The sequence below is a fragment of the Andrographis paniculata genome, unplaced genomic scaffold, assembly GCF_009805555.1.
Source record: "Andrographis paniculata isolate CXL003 unplaced genomic scaffold, ASM980555v1 Contig22END, whole genome shotgun sequence".
Classification (NCBI taxonomy): domain Eukaryota; kingdom Viridiplantae; phylum Streptophyta; class Magnoliopsida; order Lamiales; family Acanthaceae; genus Andrographis; species Andrographis paniculata.
In genome coordinates this window covers 3822126-3841349 of record NW_026137513.1, presented here as the reverse complement: position 1 = coordinate 3841349, position 19224 = coordinate 3822126, and the positions used below count along the sequence as shown (strand labels likewise).

The window sequence follows — 19224 nt, the reverse complement described above, 5'->3', positions numbered from 1 at the left end:
ATATGTTGATGTCGTCAAATTAGCACCATAGTACATGAAAAACAGATATTGCTCCTATGCTGGCAAGGCCAAATCAACAACCTAATTTAACTGGTTCAATATATGTTATACTGATAATAAACATATATGTTTACATTTATTACAAATTATGTTATCAGATATCATATTTTGTTATAATATAATATATATTATATTGTAAATATGTTGGTCACTTGTATGACATATGTTGATGTCGCCAAATTAGCATTATAATACTTGAAAAACAAATACTGCTCCTGTGCTGGCACGGCCAAATCAACACCCTAATTTAACTGGATCAATATATGTTATACTGATGACAAACATATATATTTAGATATATTACGTATTGCGTTATAAGATATCATATTATGTTATAATATAATATATGTTTTATTATAAACATGTTGGTTATTTGAATGGCATATGTTGATGTCGTCAAATTAGCAACATAATATTTGAAAAACAAATATTGCTCCTGTGCTGGCAAGGCCAAATCAACACCCTAATTTAACTGGTTCAATATATGTTATACTGATGACAAACATATATATTTAGATATATTACATATTGCGTTATAAGATATCATATTATGTTACAATATTATATATATTTTATTATAAATATGTTGGTCATTTGTATGACATACGTTGATGTCGTCAAATTAGCACCCTAATACTTGAAAAACAAATATTGCTAATGTGTTGTGCTGACAAGGTCAAACCAACACCCTAATTTAACTGGTTCAATATATGTTATACTGATGACAAACATATATATTTAGATGTATTACATATTGTGTTATAATATAATATATGTTGTCTTATAAATATGTTGGTCACTTGTATGACATATGTTGATGTCGTGAAATTAGCACCATAATATTTGAAAAACAAATATTGCTAATGTGTTGTGCTGACAAGGCCAAATCAACACCGTAATTTAACTGGTTCAATATATGTTATACTGATTACAAACATATATATTTACATGTATTACATATTGTGTTATAAGATATCATTTTATGTTATAATATAATATATGTTGTATTATAAATATGTTGGTCATTTGTATGATATATGTTGATGTCGTCAAATTAGCACCATAATACTTGAAACACAAATACTGCTCCTGTGCTGCCAAGACGAATCAACACCCTAATTTAACTGACTCAATATATGTCATACTGATAACAAACATATATATTTAGATGTATTACATATTGTGTTATAAGATATCATATTATGTTATAATATAATATATGTTGCATTATAAATTTGTTGGTCACTTGTATGACATATGTTGATGTCGTCAAATTAGCACCATAACACATGAAAAACAAATATATTCTTGTTCTGGCAAGGCCAAATCAACACAATAATTTAACATGTTCAATATATGTTATATTGATTACAAAAATATATATTTAGACTTATTACATATTGTGTTATAAGATATCATAATATGTTATAATATAATATATGTTGTATCATATATATATTGGACACCTGTATGACATAAGTTGATGTCGTCAAATTAGAACCATAATATATGAAAAACAAATAGTACTCATGTGCTGTGCTGACAAGGCCAAATCAACACCCTAATTTAACTGGTTCAATATATGTTATACTTATTACAAACATATATATATTTAGATGTATTACATATTGTGCTATAAGATATCATATTATGTTATAATATAATTTATGTTGTATTATAAATATATTGGTCACTTGTATGATATATGTTGATATCATCAAATTAGCAACGTAATACTTGAAAAATAAATAATGCTCATGTGCTAACAAGGCCAAATCAAAACCCTAATTTAACTGGCTCAATATATGTTATACTGATGAAAAACATATATTTAGATGTATTACATATTTTGTTATAAGATATCATATTATGTTATAATATAATATATGTTGTATTATAAATATGTTGGTCACTTGTATGACATAGTTGATGTCGTCAAATTAGCACCATAATACTTGAAAAACAAATACTGCTCACGTGTTGACATTGCCCAATCAACACCCAAATTTAACTGATTCAATATATGTTATACTGATGACAAACATATATGTTTAAATGTATTACATATTGTGTTATAAGATATCATATTATGTTATAATAAAATATATTTTGTACTATAAATATGTTTGGTCACTTGTGTGACATATGTAGATGTCGTCAAATTAGCACCATAATATTTGACAAATAAATATTGCAGCCGTGCTCGCAAGGCCAAATCAACACCCTAATTTAACTGGCTCAATATATGCTATACTGATGACAAACATATATATTTAGATGTATTACATATTGCGTTATAAGATATCATATTATGTTATAATATAATATATGTTTTATTATAAATATGTTGGTCATTTGTATAACATATGTTGATGTCGTCAAATTAGCACCATAATACTTGAAAAACAAATACTGCTCATGTGCTGGCAAGGCCAAATCAACACCCTAATTTAACTGGCTCAATATATGCTATACTAATAACAAACATATATGTTTAGATGTGTTACATATTGTGTTATAAGATATCATATTTTGTTATAATATAATTTATGTTGTATTATAAATAAGTTGGTCACTTGTATGACATATGTTGATGTCGTCAAATTAGCACCATAATACTTGAAAAACAAATACTGCTCATGTGCTGGCAATGCCAAATCAACACCCTAATTTAACTGGTTCAATATATGTTATACTGATAACAAACATATATGTTTAGATTTATTACAAATTGTGTTATAAGATATCATATTTTATTATAATACAATATATATTTTATTATAAATATGTTGGTCACTTGTATGACATATGTTGATGTCGCCAAATTAGTATCACAATACTTGGAAAAAAAAATACTGCTCCTCTGCTGGCAAGGCCAAATCAACACCCTAATTTAATTGGTTGAATATATGTTATATTGATGACAAACATATATATTTAGATATATTACATATTGCGTTATAAGATATAATATTATGTTATAATATAATATATATGTTTTATTATAAATATGTCGGTCATTTGTATGACATATATTGATGTCGTCAAATTAGCACCATAATACTTGAAAAACAAGTACTGCTCCTGTACTGCTAAGGCCAAATCAACACCCTAATTTAAGTTGTTCAATATATGTTATATTGATGACAAACATATATATTTAGATATATTACATATTGCGTTATAAGATATAATATTATGTTATAATATAATATATGTTTTATTATAAATATGTCGGTCATTTGTATGACATATGTTGATGTCGTTAAATTAGCACCATAATACTCTAAAAACAAATACTGCTCTTGTGCTGACAAGGCCAAATCAACACCCTAATTTAACTGGCTCAATATATGTCATATTGATGACAAATATATATATATTTAGATGTATTACATATTGTGTTATAAGATATCATATTATGTTATAATATAGTAAATGTCGTATTGTAAATATGTTGGTCACTTGTATGATATATGTTGATGTCGTCAAATTACCACCATAATATTTGAAAAACAAATACTGCTTCTGTGCTAGCAAGGCCAAATCAATACCCTAATTTAACTTGTTCAATATATGTTATACTGATAACAAACATATATGTTTAGATGTATTACATAATGTGTTATAAGATATGATATTTCGTTATAATATAATTTATGTTATATTATAAATAAGTTAGTCAGTTCTATGACATATGTTGATATCGTCAAATTAGCACCATAATACTTGAAAAACAGATACTGCTCCTGTGCTGGCAAGCCAAATCAACACCCTAATTTAACTGGTTCAATATATGTTATACTGATAACAAACATATATTGTGTTATAAGATATCATATTATGTTATAATATAATATATGTTGTATTATAAATATGTTGGTCACTTGTACGATATATGTTGATGTCGTCAAATTACCACCATAATATTTGAAAAACAAATACTGCTTCTGTGCTGCCAAGGCCAAATCAACACCCTAATTTAACTGGTTCAATATATGTTATACTGAAAACAAAAATATATGTTTAGATGTATTACATATTGTGTTATAAGATATTATATTTTGTTATAATATAGTTTATGTTATATTATAAATAAGTTAGTCACTTGTATGACATATATTGATATCGTCAAATTAGCACCATAATACTTGAAAAACAGATATTGCTCCTGTGCTGGCAAGGCCAAATCAACACCCTAACTTAACTGGTTCAATATATGTTATACTAATAATAAACATATATGTTTAGATTTATTACAAATTGTGTTATAAGATATTATATTTTGTTATAATATAATATATATTATATTATAAATATGTTAGTCACTTGTATGACATATGTTGATGTCACCAAATTAACATAATAATACTTAAAAAATAAATACTGCTCCTGTGCTGGCACGGCCAAATCAACACCCTAATTTAACTGGATCAGTATATGTTATACTGATGACAAACATATATATTTAGATATATTACGTATTGCATTATAAGATATCATATTATGTTATAATATAATAAATGTTTTATTATAAATATGTTGGTTATTTGTATGACATATGTTGATGTCGTCAAATTAGCACCATAATACTTGAAAAACAAATACTGCTCCTGTGCTGGCAAGGCCAAATCAACACGCTAATTTAACTGGCTCAATATATGTTATATTGATGACAAACATATATATTTATATGTTTTAAATATTTTGTTATAAGATATCATATTTTGTTATAATATAATTTATGTTGTATTATAAATAACTTGGTCAATTGTATGACATATGTTGATGTCGTCAAATTAGCACCATAATACTTGAAAAACAGATACTGCTCCTGTGCTGGCAAGGCTAAATCAACACCCTAATTTAACTGTTCAATATATGTTATAACGAAAATATATGTTTAGATTTATTACAAATTTTGTTATAAGATATCATATTTTGTTATAATATAATATATATTATATTATAAATATGCTGGTCACTTGTATGACATATGTTAATGTCGTCGAATTAGCACCATAATACTTGTAAAACAAATACAGCTCGTGTGCTGGCATGGCCAAATCAACACCTTAATTTAACTGGTTCAATATATGTTATACTGATGACAAACATATATATTTAGATGTATTACAAATTGTGTTATAAGATATCATATTATGTTGTAATATAATTATATATTGTATTATAAATATGTTGGTCACTTGTATAACATATGTTGATATCGTCAAATTAGCACTATAACACTTGAAAAACAAATACTGCTCCTGTGCCGGCAAGGCCAAATCAACACCCTAATTTAACTGGTTCAATATGTGTTATACTGATGATTAGCATATATATTTTGATGTATTACATATTGTGTTATAAGATATCATATTTTGTTATAATATAATTTATGTTGTACTATAAATAAGTTGGTCACTTGTATGACATATGTTGATGTCGTCAAATTAGCACCATAATACTTGAAAAACAGATATTGCTCCTATGCTGGCAAGGCCAAATCAACAACCTAATTTAAATGGTTCAATATATGTTATACTGATAACAAACATATATGTTTAGATTTATTACAAATTATATTATCAGATATCATATTTTGTTATAATATAATATATATTATATTATAAATATGTTGGTCACTTGTATGACATATGTTGATGTCGTCAAATTAGCACCATAATACTTGAAGCAAGGCCAAATCAACATCCTAATTTAACTGATTCAATATATGTTATACCTATTACAAACATATATATTTAGATGTATTAAATATTGTGTTATATGATATCATATTATGTTATAATATAATTTATGTTGTATTATAAATATGTTGGTCACTTGTATGACATATGTTGATATCATCAAATTAGCACCATAATTATTGAAAAATAAATACTGCTCATGTACTGACAAGGCCAAATCAACACTCTAATTTAACTGGTTCAATATATGTTATACTAATGACAAACATATATATTTAGATGTATTACATATTTTGTTATAATATAATATGTGTTGTATTATAAATATGTTGGTTACTTGTATGACATATGTTGATGTCGCCAAATTAGCACAATAATACTTGAAAAACAAATACTGCTCATGTGCTGACAAGGCCAAATCAATACCCTAATTTAACTTGTTCAATATATGTTATACTGATGACAAACATATATATTTAAATGTATTACATATTTTGTTATAAGATATCATATTATGTTATAATATAATATATGTTTTATTATAAATATGTTGGTCACTTGTATGACATATGTTGATGTGGTCAAATTAGCACCATAATGCTTGAAAAATAAATACTGCTCTTGTGCTGACAAGGCCAAATCAATACTCTAATTTAACTGGTTCAATATATGTTATAACGATGACAAACATATATATTTAGATGTATTTTATATTATGGTATAAGATATCATATTATGTTATAATATAATATATGTTGTATTATAAATACGTTGGTCACTTGTATAACATATGTTGATATCGTCAAATTAGCACCATAATACTTGAAAAACAAATATTGCTCCTGTATTGACATGGTCAAATCAACACCCTAATTTAACTGGTTCAATATATGTTATACTGATGACAAACATATATTTAAATGTATTACATATTGTGTTATAATATAATATATGTTGTATTATAAATATGTTGATCACTTGTATGACATATGTTGATGTCGTCAAATCGGCATCATAATGATTTAGGTTGTGTGGGATGGACTCGTAACTCTGGGTCATGGGTTAAAACCCAACATCTTCAGGTGAGTTGATCTATGCCCCACCAATCATAATATTAAATAATGACCCGTAAGGGATTGACTGGTATTATGGAAAATGAGCATGTGACCATGAAATCATAAGTTTAAAACCTGATGTCTCCAAGTTCACTTGTCACATATGGTTCGCCTAGTGTTACTTATTTTATAGTACGTAATTTGCAGTGTATTAGGTCTGGTCATGTCCGGTAAGGGATAGCATGGTGGTATTAACTTTCTTGGCTTATAAAGGTGAAGGCTCACTCCACCTAAAATTATGGAAGACTGTGAATATGTCCCACAGAACTTTCTTGGCTTATAAATGTGACACTCCGTTTAAAACCAATTGATTTTAGACTAGAAGTTTGTATCTTTTCTTAACACGCACTCTATCAAAAAAGAAAGGGAAAAAAAAAAATCAATCTCTTACTTTTTTATTTTAATATATATATATATATATATAAAAGTACAAGCATAAAAATATACAAAAGTAAACAAATTCAATAATATCTATAAAGGTAAAACTCAAAATCCCTGTTGCAATATTTACTTTACTTGTATGTTTGTTTATATTTTTGCAGTACTTAATTTGCTAACATATTTCTAATTTACTTCCCGAAAATAACACATCCAATAAATCCAAAACACAAGTAAACATCGCCATCAACCAAAAAAAGAAAATACCCAAAGTAAACATAAACCAAAAAACTCTATTGACTCTATTGGAAATTTTATTTTTAAGACAAAATATCACATTAAATACATAAGCAGAGCTACATCCCAAGCGAATTATAAAAGTGAAACAACCATTGCGAAGAAACGTTTGGGAACTATCTTTAACCTTTTACCATTCAAGAATAATGCAAAGTAAAGTAATCGAATCCTCCCTCGGCACATGAAGAAAATACATCAAAATTCTACAAATTATATATCCGGAACTGCACCAAAACTTAAGATATTGTATGTCAGTTGCAAAAGTTCACTTGGTTCCAATCAAATCTCCCTCGGCATAGAGAGAAATAAGGTAAGCAAGATGTTGAGGGCAATGGAAACAATTTCCATTGTTTCAACAAACAATTGATTGATTAATCATCAGGCTCTCGGCTTTGGGGCAAGGCCAGTCTCGACTTTCTTGATCTCAAAGATAAGCATTCTCCACATCTTAAGCACAAACATCTCAGCTTCATCGTCTAGAATAGATTGGAGCCTCTCAAGCATTTCGCCGGCATCAACATGTTCTTGTGTGCTCGATACAATGTATTCCACAAGTGTAACCTCCTCCTCTCCCAAATAGTCCGTAATCTTCTTTGATATCCAAGGTCTAAGTCTCTCATGCAATGCATTCTGCCAAAAAAAAAAAAAAAAAAAAAAAAAAAAGAAGCTAAGTGTACTGCTGGTATTGGAAAATTAATGTGCCATAAGAATTAAATACAATGAAAAACTACTAAAAAATCTGCATGTCCAGCATCCCGATATTGTATATAACATTTTCGGAGACAACATATGAATGTAGTCTGTTATGAAAGTGTTTTTTGATGGCCCGGAAAATTGTCAAAAACATGTGATGTGCCGTAATCTAGTAGCCATCTGATAACATGATTATAGTAATTCATATTTCCATCCCACACTGTACCAGGTAAAATTATATTTAAAAAATGGAACAATAAATGAGATGAGAATCTCAAGGATCCAAAAGATACTCAATATACCAAACATCAAGAAAGTGCATGCCATATTATACAGTATACACATCATCATATATACCCTCACCCCACTCACGAGTAGGTAGATAGGTCATATGAATCACATGTCACCATTGTATAGATCAAGACAAAATTTTCTTCAAAAAGTATATATGTAGCATCTTTCCTACACAACTTTTGTCTTCCCCTTCTAATATGAGTTGATAGTTGCTATGTTCTATACATTGTTCCTAGATCACCTGGAGGCCTCCTAACCCAACTATGGCTATTTGTTATAATTGTCACTATATGATATGGAAATTTAAGACACGTTAAGCCAGGTGTTGAGAGCTGGGAGATGAACATAGAGCAAATCCTAGCAATAGTAAACAATAAGTATAATAGCAATTAAATAGTGTGAACATAAATGTGATGTTTATTGATAATACTATCTTAAATTTAAATGAGATTAATAAGTACTAGTTGGCTCAAATCACCTTCAGAATGTACATATCTTAAATGCAGTGATTGCAAGTAAATCTGGAACAATTGACCAACAAAACCAGATATTCCTTATACAGGTAAAATTAGCTAATCTAAGTAACCTCAGATTTATTTATCATCAAATAACTCATAGAAATGTAAAAAACCAGACGATAGCAACTATATTCACAACATAAGATTAAGTGAAAAGGCCACAAGAAAGGAATTAGAAAGGCATGAGCAATAATAGTTACCTGATCGTAGATTGACCAATTTATCTCATACGAAAACAACTCATCTCTGGTCTTTGGAATTGTGTCAATCAACTGCTTAGCATCCAAAAGCTTTGGGTTTTCTGGTGCCTTCATTTTGTTTGACCTTTCTCTCTCTGAATAATCCCTTCTGCTCTCTCCGCGTGTGCTATAAGTCTCTTCTTCATGTTTATCACGATCTCGCTGGCCCGATCTCTCATGAGAACGCCTGTTTTTCTCTTTCTCCACATCAGACCTATCTTCTTTAGCATTCACTGTTGAAATACGCTTGGCAAATTCTGCTGCAGCAACCATATTGGCAGATGAACCTTCAAACATAGAAGTTTGAACCGACTGCTGTTCCTCAGTTGAGTAATCAATCGGAACAAGAGGCCTCATCTTTTTCTCCTTTTGTGCATCCTCATCTTCATCTTCATTAAAAACAGAAGGGACTGCAGCTCGCTTTCCAGACCCGGAAAGACCAAACCCCAATTTCCTAGTGGGCATATTGCTATTTTGCCGTGAATCTGACACTGAATTGGATGGTACAACAGCTTCATCATTAATTCCATTCCGTAAAGCCCCTTCACCTGATAGTAGCCAGAGAATTATTTAAGGAGAAATAAATAAAACAAGATCATAAATTGCGCAGGAAGATTTACCTTCATAGGTCCCATGGTTTGGTTTGTGATTTAAAGTCAGATCAGCTGTGTCCTGGTTTTCAGCATTGGTTTCATTTGGCGAAACGTTATCCTGTCCATTAGCAGGTGGACTCATCGAAGATTTGAGTGCCTCAAGTTCTTTCTTCCTTTGCTCTTCCTCAGCAGCCTTTATTTTAGCTTCTTCAATCTCTTCCTCTTCTCTCAATCTGTCTGCCAGGTCCTCTTCCTTCTCCCTTTGTCTCCTTTTCCTCTCTTCATCACTAGTCTTGTATTTCCTCTTTTTTCCATAGCCGTCTTCATCATCACGCTCTTGGTCCATAATTTCCCACTTCCTTTCTTGAGCCTTCTCTTTCTCCCTTTCACGCTCTCTCTTTCGCCAATGCTCTCTCTCTCTTTCCCGAGCCTCCCACTCTTTTTCTCGTGCCTTGAACCGGCGCTCATCTTCCCGACTCCTATACTCTCTCTCCTTCTCCCTCTTAGCACGTTCTTGCTCCCGTTCTCTCTCATATCTTTCAAGTTCCCTTTCCTTTTCTCGTCTCTGATCCCGGTCACGGTCTCTGCCCCTGTCATGCCTTCTACTCCGATCAGGTGAACCTGATTCCAGCTTGTCGTGCTCACTTGCAGGTTTACTTTCAGCAGTCTTCTCGTCTTCAATTCTCTCGTCCGAATCTTTAATGATAATAAAAATAATAATAAATTAGAGAGTGAGAGAGAAGGAAAGAAAAAGGAGACCAGATATTAGTGTTCAGCAGACGCAAAAACAACTCTTTGAGATAATTATGTTTAATATAATATTCACCATTTTTTCTGTCATCTTCCTCCGATTCCTTTTCCCTTGAAGCAGAATGCTGTTCTGATGTTGAGTTATCAGGCTCCTCAGCAGGTCTTTGAGGGGGTGGAGGTGGCAGTGGTTTGTTCCTCAACCTCTCTTCTATCATTTCAGTAATCTTATCAAGAGCTTGAGAGTCTGTTCCTTTGTCTTCATCAGTTACAAGGCCAAAATTATTAGCATCGGGGTTTTCAGTATTCAGTTCATTTTCATCCTGTTTCTTTTCATCTGAAGAAGGCTTCGAATTTTCATCAGAGGGCTTTGATGTTTCATTGTTAGCACCTGATGCATTATCTTCCTCTTTCTGAGAACTTTCAGAAGTTGATTCTTTGATGTTCTTAGAACTCTCAACTTTTTTCTTCACGTAACGTTTGAGATATTCTCGAGCTGCTTGATTAACATTCAACTGCAGATTCATTGGGTCCATTAGTACAGAACAAAGGAAAAGGCACATTTCAAAAAAGATAATAAAAATAAAAATAAAATCATGTAGTCAGACAATGCATCCAAAGGACTTCAATAGCAATGTGGCAATAAAACTGCGGAAGGAATTAAACATAAAACATATGACGGAAACAACTAGGAGATGTAGGAAACATATATAACATAGAAATAGAAGAGAAAAAAAGTGAATTCATACCATTAATTATTATCCATTTAGCACAACGAAAATGCTTAATGCAAATTAAACATAAGATGGCGAAACTTAGAAAATCTTTAGGGCATATATATAGCGAAGAACAGAAATGAAAATGAATTCATACCATTAATTCCTGTCCATCTATCCTAAGTTTGTTAAGTAGTCGCAGGGCCCGAAGAACTCCTTCAGCAGATTCGAATTCGCAAAATCCAAAACCCTTCAAAGTTCCTGTGGGATCTTGAGGACGTTTCCAATTCTTCACTGGCCCACAAAGCTTCAAAAAATGACAGATGGACTTAATTAATTATTAACTTTGAACTTGTTTTAACAAACTAAGTGCCACGTGGAAGATAACATTGGAATTTCCAAGAAACAAGAAAAGAAGAGCATAAGACAAAAATTAAATGCAAGGTAAACAAATCTCATACTTTCAGTAGAGACAGCATGAAATCATTCTCCACCGATGATGGTATCTTCCCAACATACACAGTTGTCTGTGGTGTCTCTGCAGATGTAACGGTTGGAACAGAAGGAGGCCTAACGACAGCAGGCATAAGTGGACCCCGAATTCCGACAAGTGGCGGGCGTGTCATTGATGGCATTACACCAACCACTGGTCGTGGTGGAAATCCCGGTCGAATCATTGGCGCAAAAGGAGAAGGATATCGAAGAACACCTGCATAAAGGGGCCACAAACATCTATGCAAATTGTCAAAAACCATGCTAAGAAAATTAGTTATCAATCTTCAAAATAGCTGGAAACAGGCATAAATGAAATTATCAAGATAAATCAACTGTTGTTACCAACAATATCACAAGCAATAAGAGATTGCAGCACAGGCAAGACAACACTCACCAGCTGAACATATAACCTGAAGGAACATCAACAGAATAGAATTGGGATTCATGAATAAGGAATGCGTAAACAGGGCATACCTTATTTATCCACTTGCAAAACAGAAGGCATCTCAAAACAATCGAATTCCAGGTACCACATGAGAAGGTTTAATTTGAAATGGAGAACCAAATTCCAACTCAGACCACCGCAATTGCAGATATCAAACTAGAACCTAATTGTCTATAATCTTATTACCATAATAAGTCTCACGAGCATCATGATATAAAAAAACAAAAACAAAGTAGCTAAATCCAAATTGCATGTTGAGAAGATTGAGATACCTTGAATGACAGAGGCATAGCTGCACTCAACTGTTACCATAGTCTGCTGGTGGCAATTCAAATATTAAAATCCCAAAAAAGGGCTCTCTATTCTTGTCACCATAATAATAGTCTATCCATGAAATAATAAAACCAGAAATAATTGATTACAAAGTGGTTAAATCTTATTTTCAGCCTAAAGTGTGAATTTTTCCGAGACGCAATTATATTTGTCCCCTAATTTCTAATGCACCACTCCTAAATTATTACAATTATACTTTCCCAATTAATAGATATGTATTGAAATCAAAGAAACCAAGCAAATGAATTGTGCTCATACCAATAAAAAGGAGTTGAAGTGTGAGGGGCACTCAGTAGTCTCTAATGTATTGAAGCCTTCCAACCTTTCCCAACGTAATCAATCATGAGTACACTGTAGAGAAAACATCCTGTCATCGATACCCCTAATCCAACCAACACATCCTCTCCACAACCCCTTCTCTCACACTCAATTCCCCCTTTTACTAACACAGCAAGACATACAACATCCTAGGCAAGGAGCTCAGTAAAAGAATCGGTGAAGGCGGATGTTTTGCATATAATGTTCAAGACTCTTAAGAAAGTCTGAGATCATATCAACTCAGTAACTTATCCTACAAAACTTATAACATCACAAGTACCAAATCACAGTAACTACATACACCCAAATTTCAATTCTCAATTAAGTGAACAACCACCGTGTGACTAAATCAAATTTAAAATTATGCAAAAAAAAATAAAATGAAACCCTATCTAAGTTGGAAGGAGGAAACCCACCCGGTGGAGGCATTGCACCTTGGGGAATACCCGGAGGCATAGCAAGATAGCCATTTGGCATCGGATGGGCAAATCTCATAGGCTGACCAGCTACGGCATATGGCGGCCCCATCACAGGATGCACGGGGGCCGCAGAAACCTGCGGCGATGGGCCACTCCCAACCGCCGGAGCAGAAGCCACCACTCCCGGAGGAGGCACCCCAGGAGGCTGGAACGCAACAGGCGAGAATTGCGCCGGGGTACCTGACGAGGGCAACGGAACAGGCGGCGCAGCTGGCCGGAAAGAAAGCGGGACAGTGAGCGGAGGAGGGGTTACAACCGACGGCGGCTGAGGCGCGCCGGGATTAGGGTTGGGTAATTTGGGGTTTGCTGCGGAAGATGGATCTGATTGGGCGAGGCGGGCATCGGGTTCCGGCGGATGTGAAGCAGGTTTGGCATCAGCTGCGGCAGCTGTTTCCGGCGCGGTGGCTGAATCCGCCATTGATAACTATAAACACCTCCGACTTTCCACTTCCCGGCGGCTTACTTATCGATTGGAGCGGTGACAACTGATTTCTTGGGGAAATTGAAGCAGTTTTTGGGTGTGTTGTTGGATATCATGCAATCAATCTCAATCAAGTCGCCGTGGCGATTCGTTGAGTTGCTGAAGGTTCTGCCTTTCGAGATGGTAATTGCTGAAACCCTAACACCTCGTTGCGATTTATGGAAAATTTATGGGCGTGTTTGGTGAGCAAAATATGTTTTTTAATAATCCCTCCGCCCGAACAAATGACATATTTGAATATGTGACAGGATATCGAGTTGGTGAATTAATTAATTATTAATATTGAATTATAGTACTTTCTGTGCAAATTTATTCTTACTTTTAACTCCATTATTAAATAAATTAAATTTATTAAAAATTATAAATATAATAAATTAATCTTTAATTAATATAATATACATATTTATAAAAATTTTATTATTTTATATTTTACATTATTTTTAATAAAAAAATTTATTTATATTTTTCAATAAAAATATATTATTTTTTAAATTTAACTCTAATAGAAATAAATATTATTTTATAACACTTTACCATTTTCAATAACTAATAATAATAAATTTCAAATATTCTAAATTCAAAAGAACACAAATAAATATATCTAAAAATAAAATAAAATAAAAATGTCCTGAATTGTCATTTTACGTATAAATAACTAACATTTTTATCTGCTAATAGCTATCAGCTAATTATCAAAGACCTCGTAATCTTTTATAGGCATTTTATTTATAGTCATTTAAATTTATGTTTAATTATTTTTAAATTGTTATAAAAATATATATATTATGTCTTGTATTCATTTATTTATTATATCAAAATGTATTATAAATTAAGAGAAAATAACAAAATTATTTTGTATTAGTGTCTTGTACTATTAATATAATAATATTTGTACAAAATAATTATACAAATATAAAGATATTTTAAATGTTAAGTACAATGAGCAAATAATAAATGAATACATTGTTATAGGACGGAGGAAATATATTTTTTTCTTATTATTTTTTACTATAAAAAAAATTAATAATCATTACATATTTTTATTAAAATTAGTACACAAATACTTGGAACACATAATTGAATAATATAAATATTTTTTATATGAATTATATTGTAGGTATTTTTAAAATAAAAATTAATATTCTTTTCGTCTATTTACAAAATATACGTATTTATATTTTTTATTGTCAAATTACAAAATAATTATTTTAAAAATATCTCACTCATTCTTTCTCACATCATTACTTTTATACTAAAAGTAAATATAAAATTATATTTATATTATTTTTAACTATCAACTACGGTCATATTATTGTTCAAATGTTTACTTTCAAATTGGACGGAGGCAGTAATAGTCTCATTTTGTCATTTTCGTAACTAACTCTCAACATTTTTACAAAATTATCCTTATTTTTTCATAATAATTACATAAAATAAGGATATTTTATTCTTTTAAAAATATTTTTCACTCACTATCAATATAATACTATTATTTATTAATTCCCGTGAAAATCCAAAATGTGTCTATTGTTTTGAAACGAAGAGAATATTATTTAAAAAATAAAAATAGAATGTATGTTTAAATATTTTAAAAATTATACCTTGACAAAATTGTTTGGTTGGATGTCAACACCATGCTTATTTTATTTTAGTGCAGATGATCTTGAAGTAATAGTTATGCACTTTTTTTTTAGTGCTTTTTAAACCAATGCTCTAAAAAATTATACTTCATTAGGTTCAGAACTATAGTTTTAAGTATTTTGAGCAAAAAATTTAAGGAATTTGATATTATATTGCTAGTTTAAAAAAATATGGACAAAAACTTTTTTGTCCTTGGTATTAGTATAAAAAAATATAGTGACATTTGTGTAATAATAATGAAAATATAAATAATTTTACAGTTATATGATTATTTATAAAAATAAGACTATTGTTTTGAATAAATATAAAGTATATATATTGCGTTAAAATGTATAGGTTGTATAATTGTTGATGCCGATTTTCAACAATAAAAAGTAAAATCCGAAAATAGAAATTATCTTCTAATTTGATAAAATAAAATGCCTGAGATTTAAGAATCCCTAGACACCGTACGATACATAAATAAAATAAGAAAATAAATACTACAGACTATAAAAGTAAAATGATGATCCCCAAAAGAAATTTATTGAATTTGATGTCGATTGAAGATAGTTTCTTTAAGTCATGAATAGACCTATTTAAAACCTATGTCAACCGTCGCAACCAGGTCGTGCCTTCATATCCGCTCGCCGGTTGTAACTTATCTCAACCGTCTTAGAACTGCTTTTCGTCCGACCGGCGCACCTGCTGCTACGTCTCCTCTTGCCCGCCTTCCACTTGTTCGATCCGTTTGCCGGTTGTAACTTCTCGTAACCGTCTTAGAACTGCTTTTCGTCCGACCGGCACACCTGCTGATATGTCTCCTCTTGCCCGCCTTCCACTTGTCCAATCCGTTCGCCGGTTGTAATTTCCCTTAACCGTCTTTTCAGACGGATCATAAATCACCATCCGACTAAGAAATCGTCTGGACCATCCACCAACTGAACCTACCGAATAACCCAACGATTGACCAACCGACCAATCCATATACTAACTGGTCGCTAGACCAAACGACTAATCAGTTGCCCACTCAAGCGACCACCATTCAGTCCCTTCAATCGGCTGAACAACCATTCGTCCAGACGATTCATCGGTCGCCCAATTAAGCGACCACCATCCAATCATTTCAAACAGTTGAACAACCATTCGTCCAGACGATTCATCGATCGCGCAATCAAGCGACCACCATCCAGTCCCTTCAATCGGCTGAACAACCATTCGTCCAGACGATTCATCGGTCGCCCAATCAAGCGACCAACTGACCGCCCTTTCAAGCGACTGAACTACTGTTTGACCAAATGATCGGCCAATCAATCAAGCAGGTCGCTTAATTAAGCGACCAATTAACAGATCTTTCTTTCAAATGGGCCCCTAGAAGCCCACTTTCCTCTTGTCTGACCCCCGACCGTCTCGTATTTCTTCGTCCGACCTTATTTTGTCTGACCTCCTTATCGACTGTCTCATCCTTCTTCGTCCGACTTCATTTTGTCCGACCTCCTTATCGGCCGTCTCATCCTTCTTCGCCCAACTTCATTTTGTCCGACCTCCGTATCGGTCGTCTCATCCTTCTTTGCCCGACTTCATTTTGTCTGACCTCTTTTATCGGCCGTCTCATCCTTCTTCGCCCGATTTCATTTTATCCAACCTCCGTATCGGCCGTCTCATCCTCCTTTGTCCGACTTCATCTTGTCCGACTTCCGTATCGGCCGTCTCATCCTCCTTTGCCCGACTTCATCTTATCCGACTTCCGTATCGGCCGTCTCATCCTCCTTTGCCCGACTTCATCTTGTCCGACCTCCTTATCGGCCGTCTCATCTTTTTTGTTCGACTTCATTTATGACCCTACTATCATTATCAAGCCCATTGGATTATACATCAATCCAATTTATAAGTTCATTTTCAAGAACCCTATACATTGATTTTTTTCTTACTTAACATTAATATTTAGGTGAACAAATCCAAAGTGTTTTATACATTTATACGGAAATACAAGATAATACTACATATTTCATGTCATACTTACTGCATCACTTTTCTTTATTGAAAAAGAATTATATATTTTAATCTCATTATATTTTTTAAAAATTTTAATTAGACTATTAGTTATGTCAATATTAATCTAAAATTATTTTTATTATAATATAATTATTTTCACTGATATATTACTCCTTCTGTCTCACTTACCGTGTCTACGTTTCTATTTTCGTATGTCTCATTTATTTTGTTATTTTTTTTAAAAAAGTATTATACATTATAATTTTATTTTAAAATTTTTAATTTATTTTTTATTTTAATTTAATTATAATGATTAGTTATCTTAATGTTGTTTTTTAAAATTATTTTTTATTAAATAATAATTATTTTCATTAATGTATTCTTAATGATTTATTAATTATACTCCGTATTTACAGTAAAAAATGACACTGAGATAGATGAAATATTAATTATTCACTAATTATACCTCTCACTTTAGCTCGGACGAAGGAAGTATAATTCATATATATATAATATCACATTCAAATATTTTTATTTTGTTTTATATTTTAAAAAATTTTGGTGATGTTATTTTATCAAAATATAGTACAATTAAGAAAATATAGCAAAAATATTTGAATTAGTATATTATAATATTAATAGAAAGACATTTAAAAAAAATAAGTACAATAATGATAAATGTGAGTTTAGAGGCAGATGAATGGAGTATATTACTATGTATTAATAATATGCAATAAAACATTATTTTTATTAAAATTTTAAATTAAATATTTAATACAGAATATGTACTGCATCCGTCCATACAAATTACTGTAGACACTTAATTTAGGTAGAGTATTATTAGTAAATAATTAAAAAGAGTATTAATAAAAACAATTATTATATAATAAAAATAATTATAGATTAAAATTAAGATAAATAAATAGTTTAATTAAAATTAAAAAATATATCTATATATTTTAAAATATAAAATATGATTAAAATATATAATTATATTTTCAGAAAAATAAAAGAGCAAATTATGTGGGACGGATGAAAAAAAATGGACACTTTATTTGGACGGAGAGAGTTTATTAAAATATAGAAGATATACAATGAATTTGTTCCTTAACATTTGTTCTGAAACGATTTCCTATCTGCTCACAGAAAAAATGAACCATTCAACAAAAGATACTAGTTATATTTAGTAATTTCACACAATTTTACAACTCACATGATTAAAAAATTATGAACTTTGCTCAAAAGTATTTTTCTACTCGTTATTTTTGGCACGCAGCGCTACAGTATTAATTTATAAAAGTGTGTAAATCCGCAGTAAAATACAAAATTTTTTAATTCCTCGATGTAACCGTCATCTTATTCTGAGCATATTTCGAGAATCGGATCTGTAAAGTAACTTTTTTTTATTTCTCTCATCATCATTCACTTTAACACCTACCCCACCAACCCTTCGAATTCTCGTGACGATGTTGTATTTAAAATCCTATTCAGACAAGTTATTTTCATCCGTCCATCCTCTGCAATTTTAGCGAGCAATCACGTCGATTTTTTAGGTAAATTTTCTTGTTGTTTGATTTTAATATGCCTATGATCTAAATTGTGAGATTTACCATAGCTATGTTCTATGGATAATCAATATTTATTCTGAAATTTAATAACTAAAACAATCAAGATCGATAAATCTCCGAAACCTCTAA

The 19224-nt window shown here is 31.2% G+C and overlaps 1 protein-coding gene across 3 annotated transcripts; it reads right to left on the bottom strand.

Annotated features, from left to right (window-relative positions):
* Window positions 1-7537: 7537 nt before the first annotated feature.
* Window positions 7538-14105, bottom strand: LOC127245262 (RNA-binding motif protein 25). Of its 3 annotated transcripts, XM_051266026.1 has the most exons (8): window positions 13369-13517; window positions 12893-12985; window positions 11823-12070; window positions 11519-11668; window positions 10725-11160; window positions 9926-10594; window positions 9267-9853; window positions 7538-8191 (listed from the first exon to the last, which is right to left on the bottom strand). In XM_051266026.1, exons 3-8 carry the CDS (start codon window positions 12036-12038, stop codon window positions 7940-7942), a joined length of 2310 nt encoding a protein of 769 aa, XP_051121983.1. In that variant the 5' UTR covers window positions 12039-12070; window positions 12893-12985; window positions 13369-13517; the 3' UTR covers window positions 7538-7939. The 3 variants fall into 3 exon arrangements, with proteins under 3 accessions (XP_051121983.1, XP_051121981.1, XP_051121982.1); XM_051266024.1 differs by lacking the exon at window positions 12893-12985 and having other exon boundaries at window positions 13369-14105; XM_051266025.1 differs by lacking the exon at window positions 13369-13517 and having other exon boundaries at window positions 12893-13349.
* Between the last annotated feature and the right edge of the window lie 5119 nt (window positions 14106-19224).

Coding starts and splice junctions, on each gene's coding strand:
- LOC127245262 (XM_051266024.1), bottom strand. CDS start 13,849: ATGGCGGATTCAGCCACCGCGCCGGAAACAGCTGCCGCAGCTGATGCC. Junction 10,595..10,724: donor GGAAGATGACAGAAAAAATG/GTGAATATTATA, acceptor TTATCATTAAAG/ATTCGGACGAGAGAATTGAA. Junction 8,192..9,266: donor ATTGGTCAATCTACGATCAG/GTAACTATTATT, acceptor TTTTTTTGGCAG/AATGCATTGCATGAGAGACT.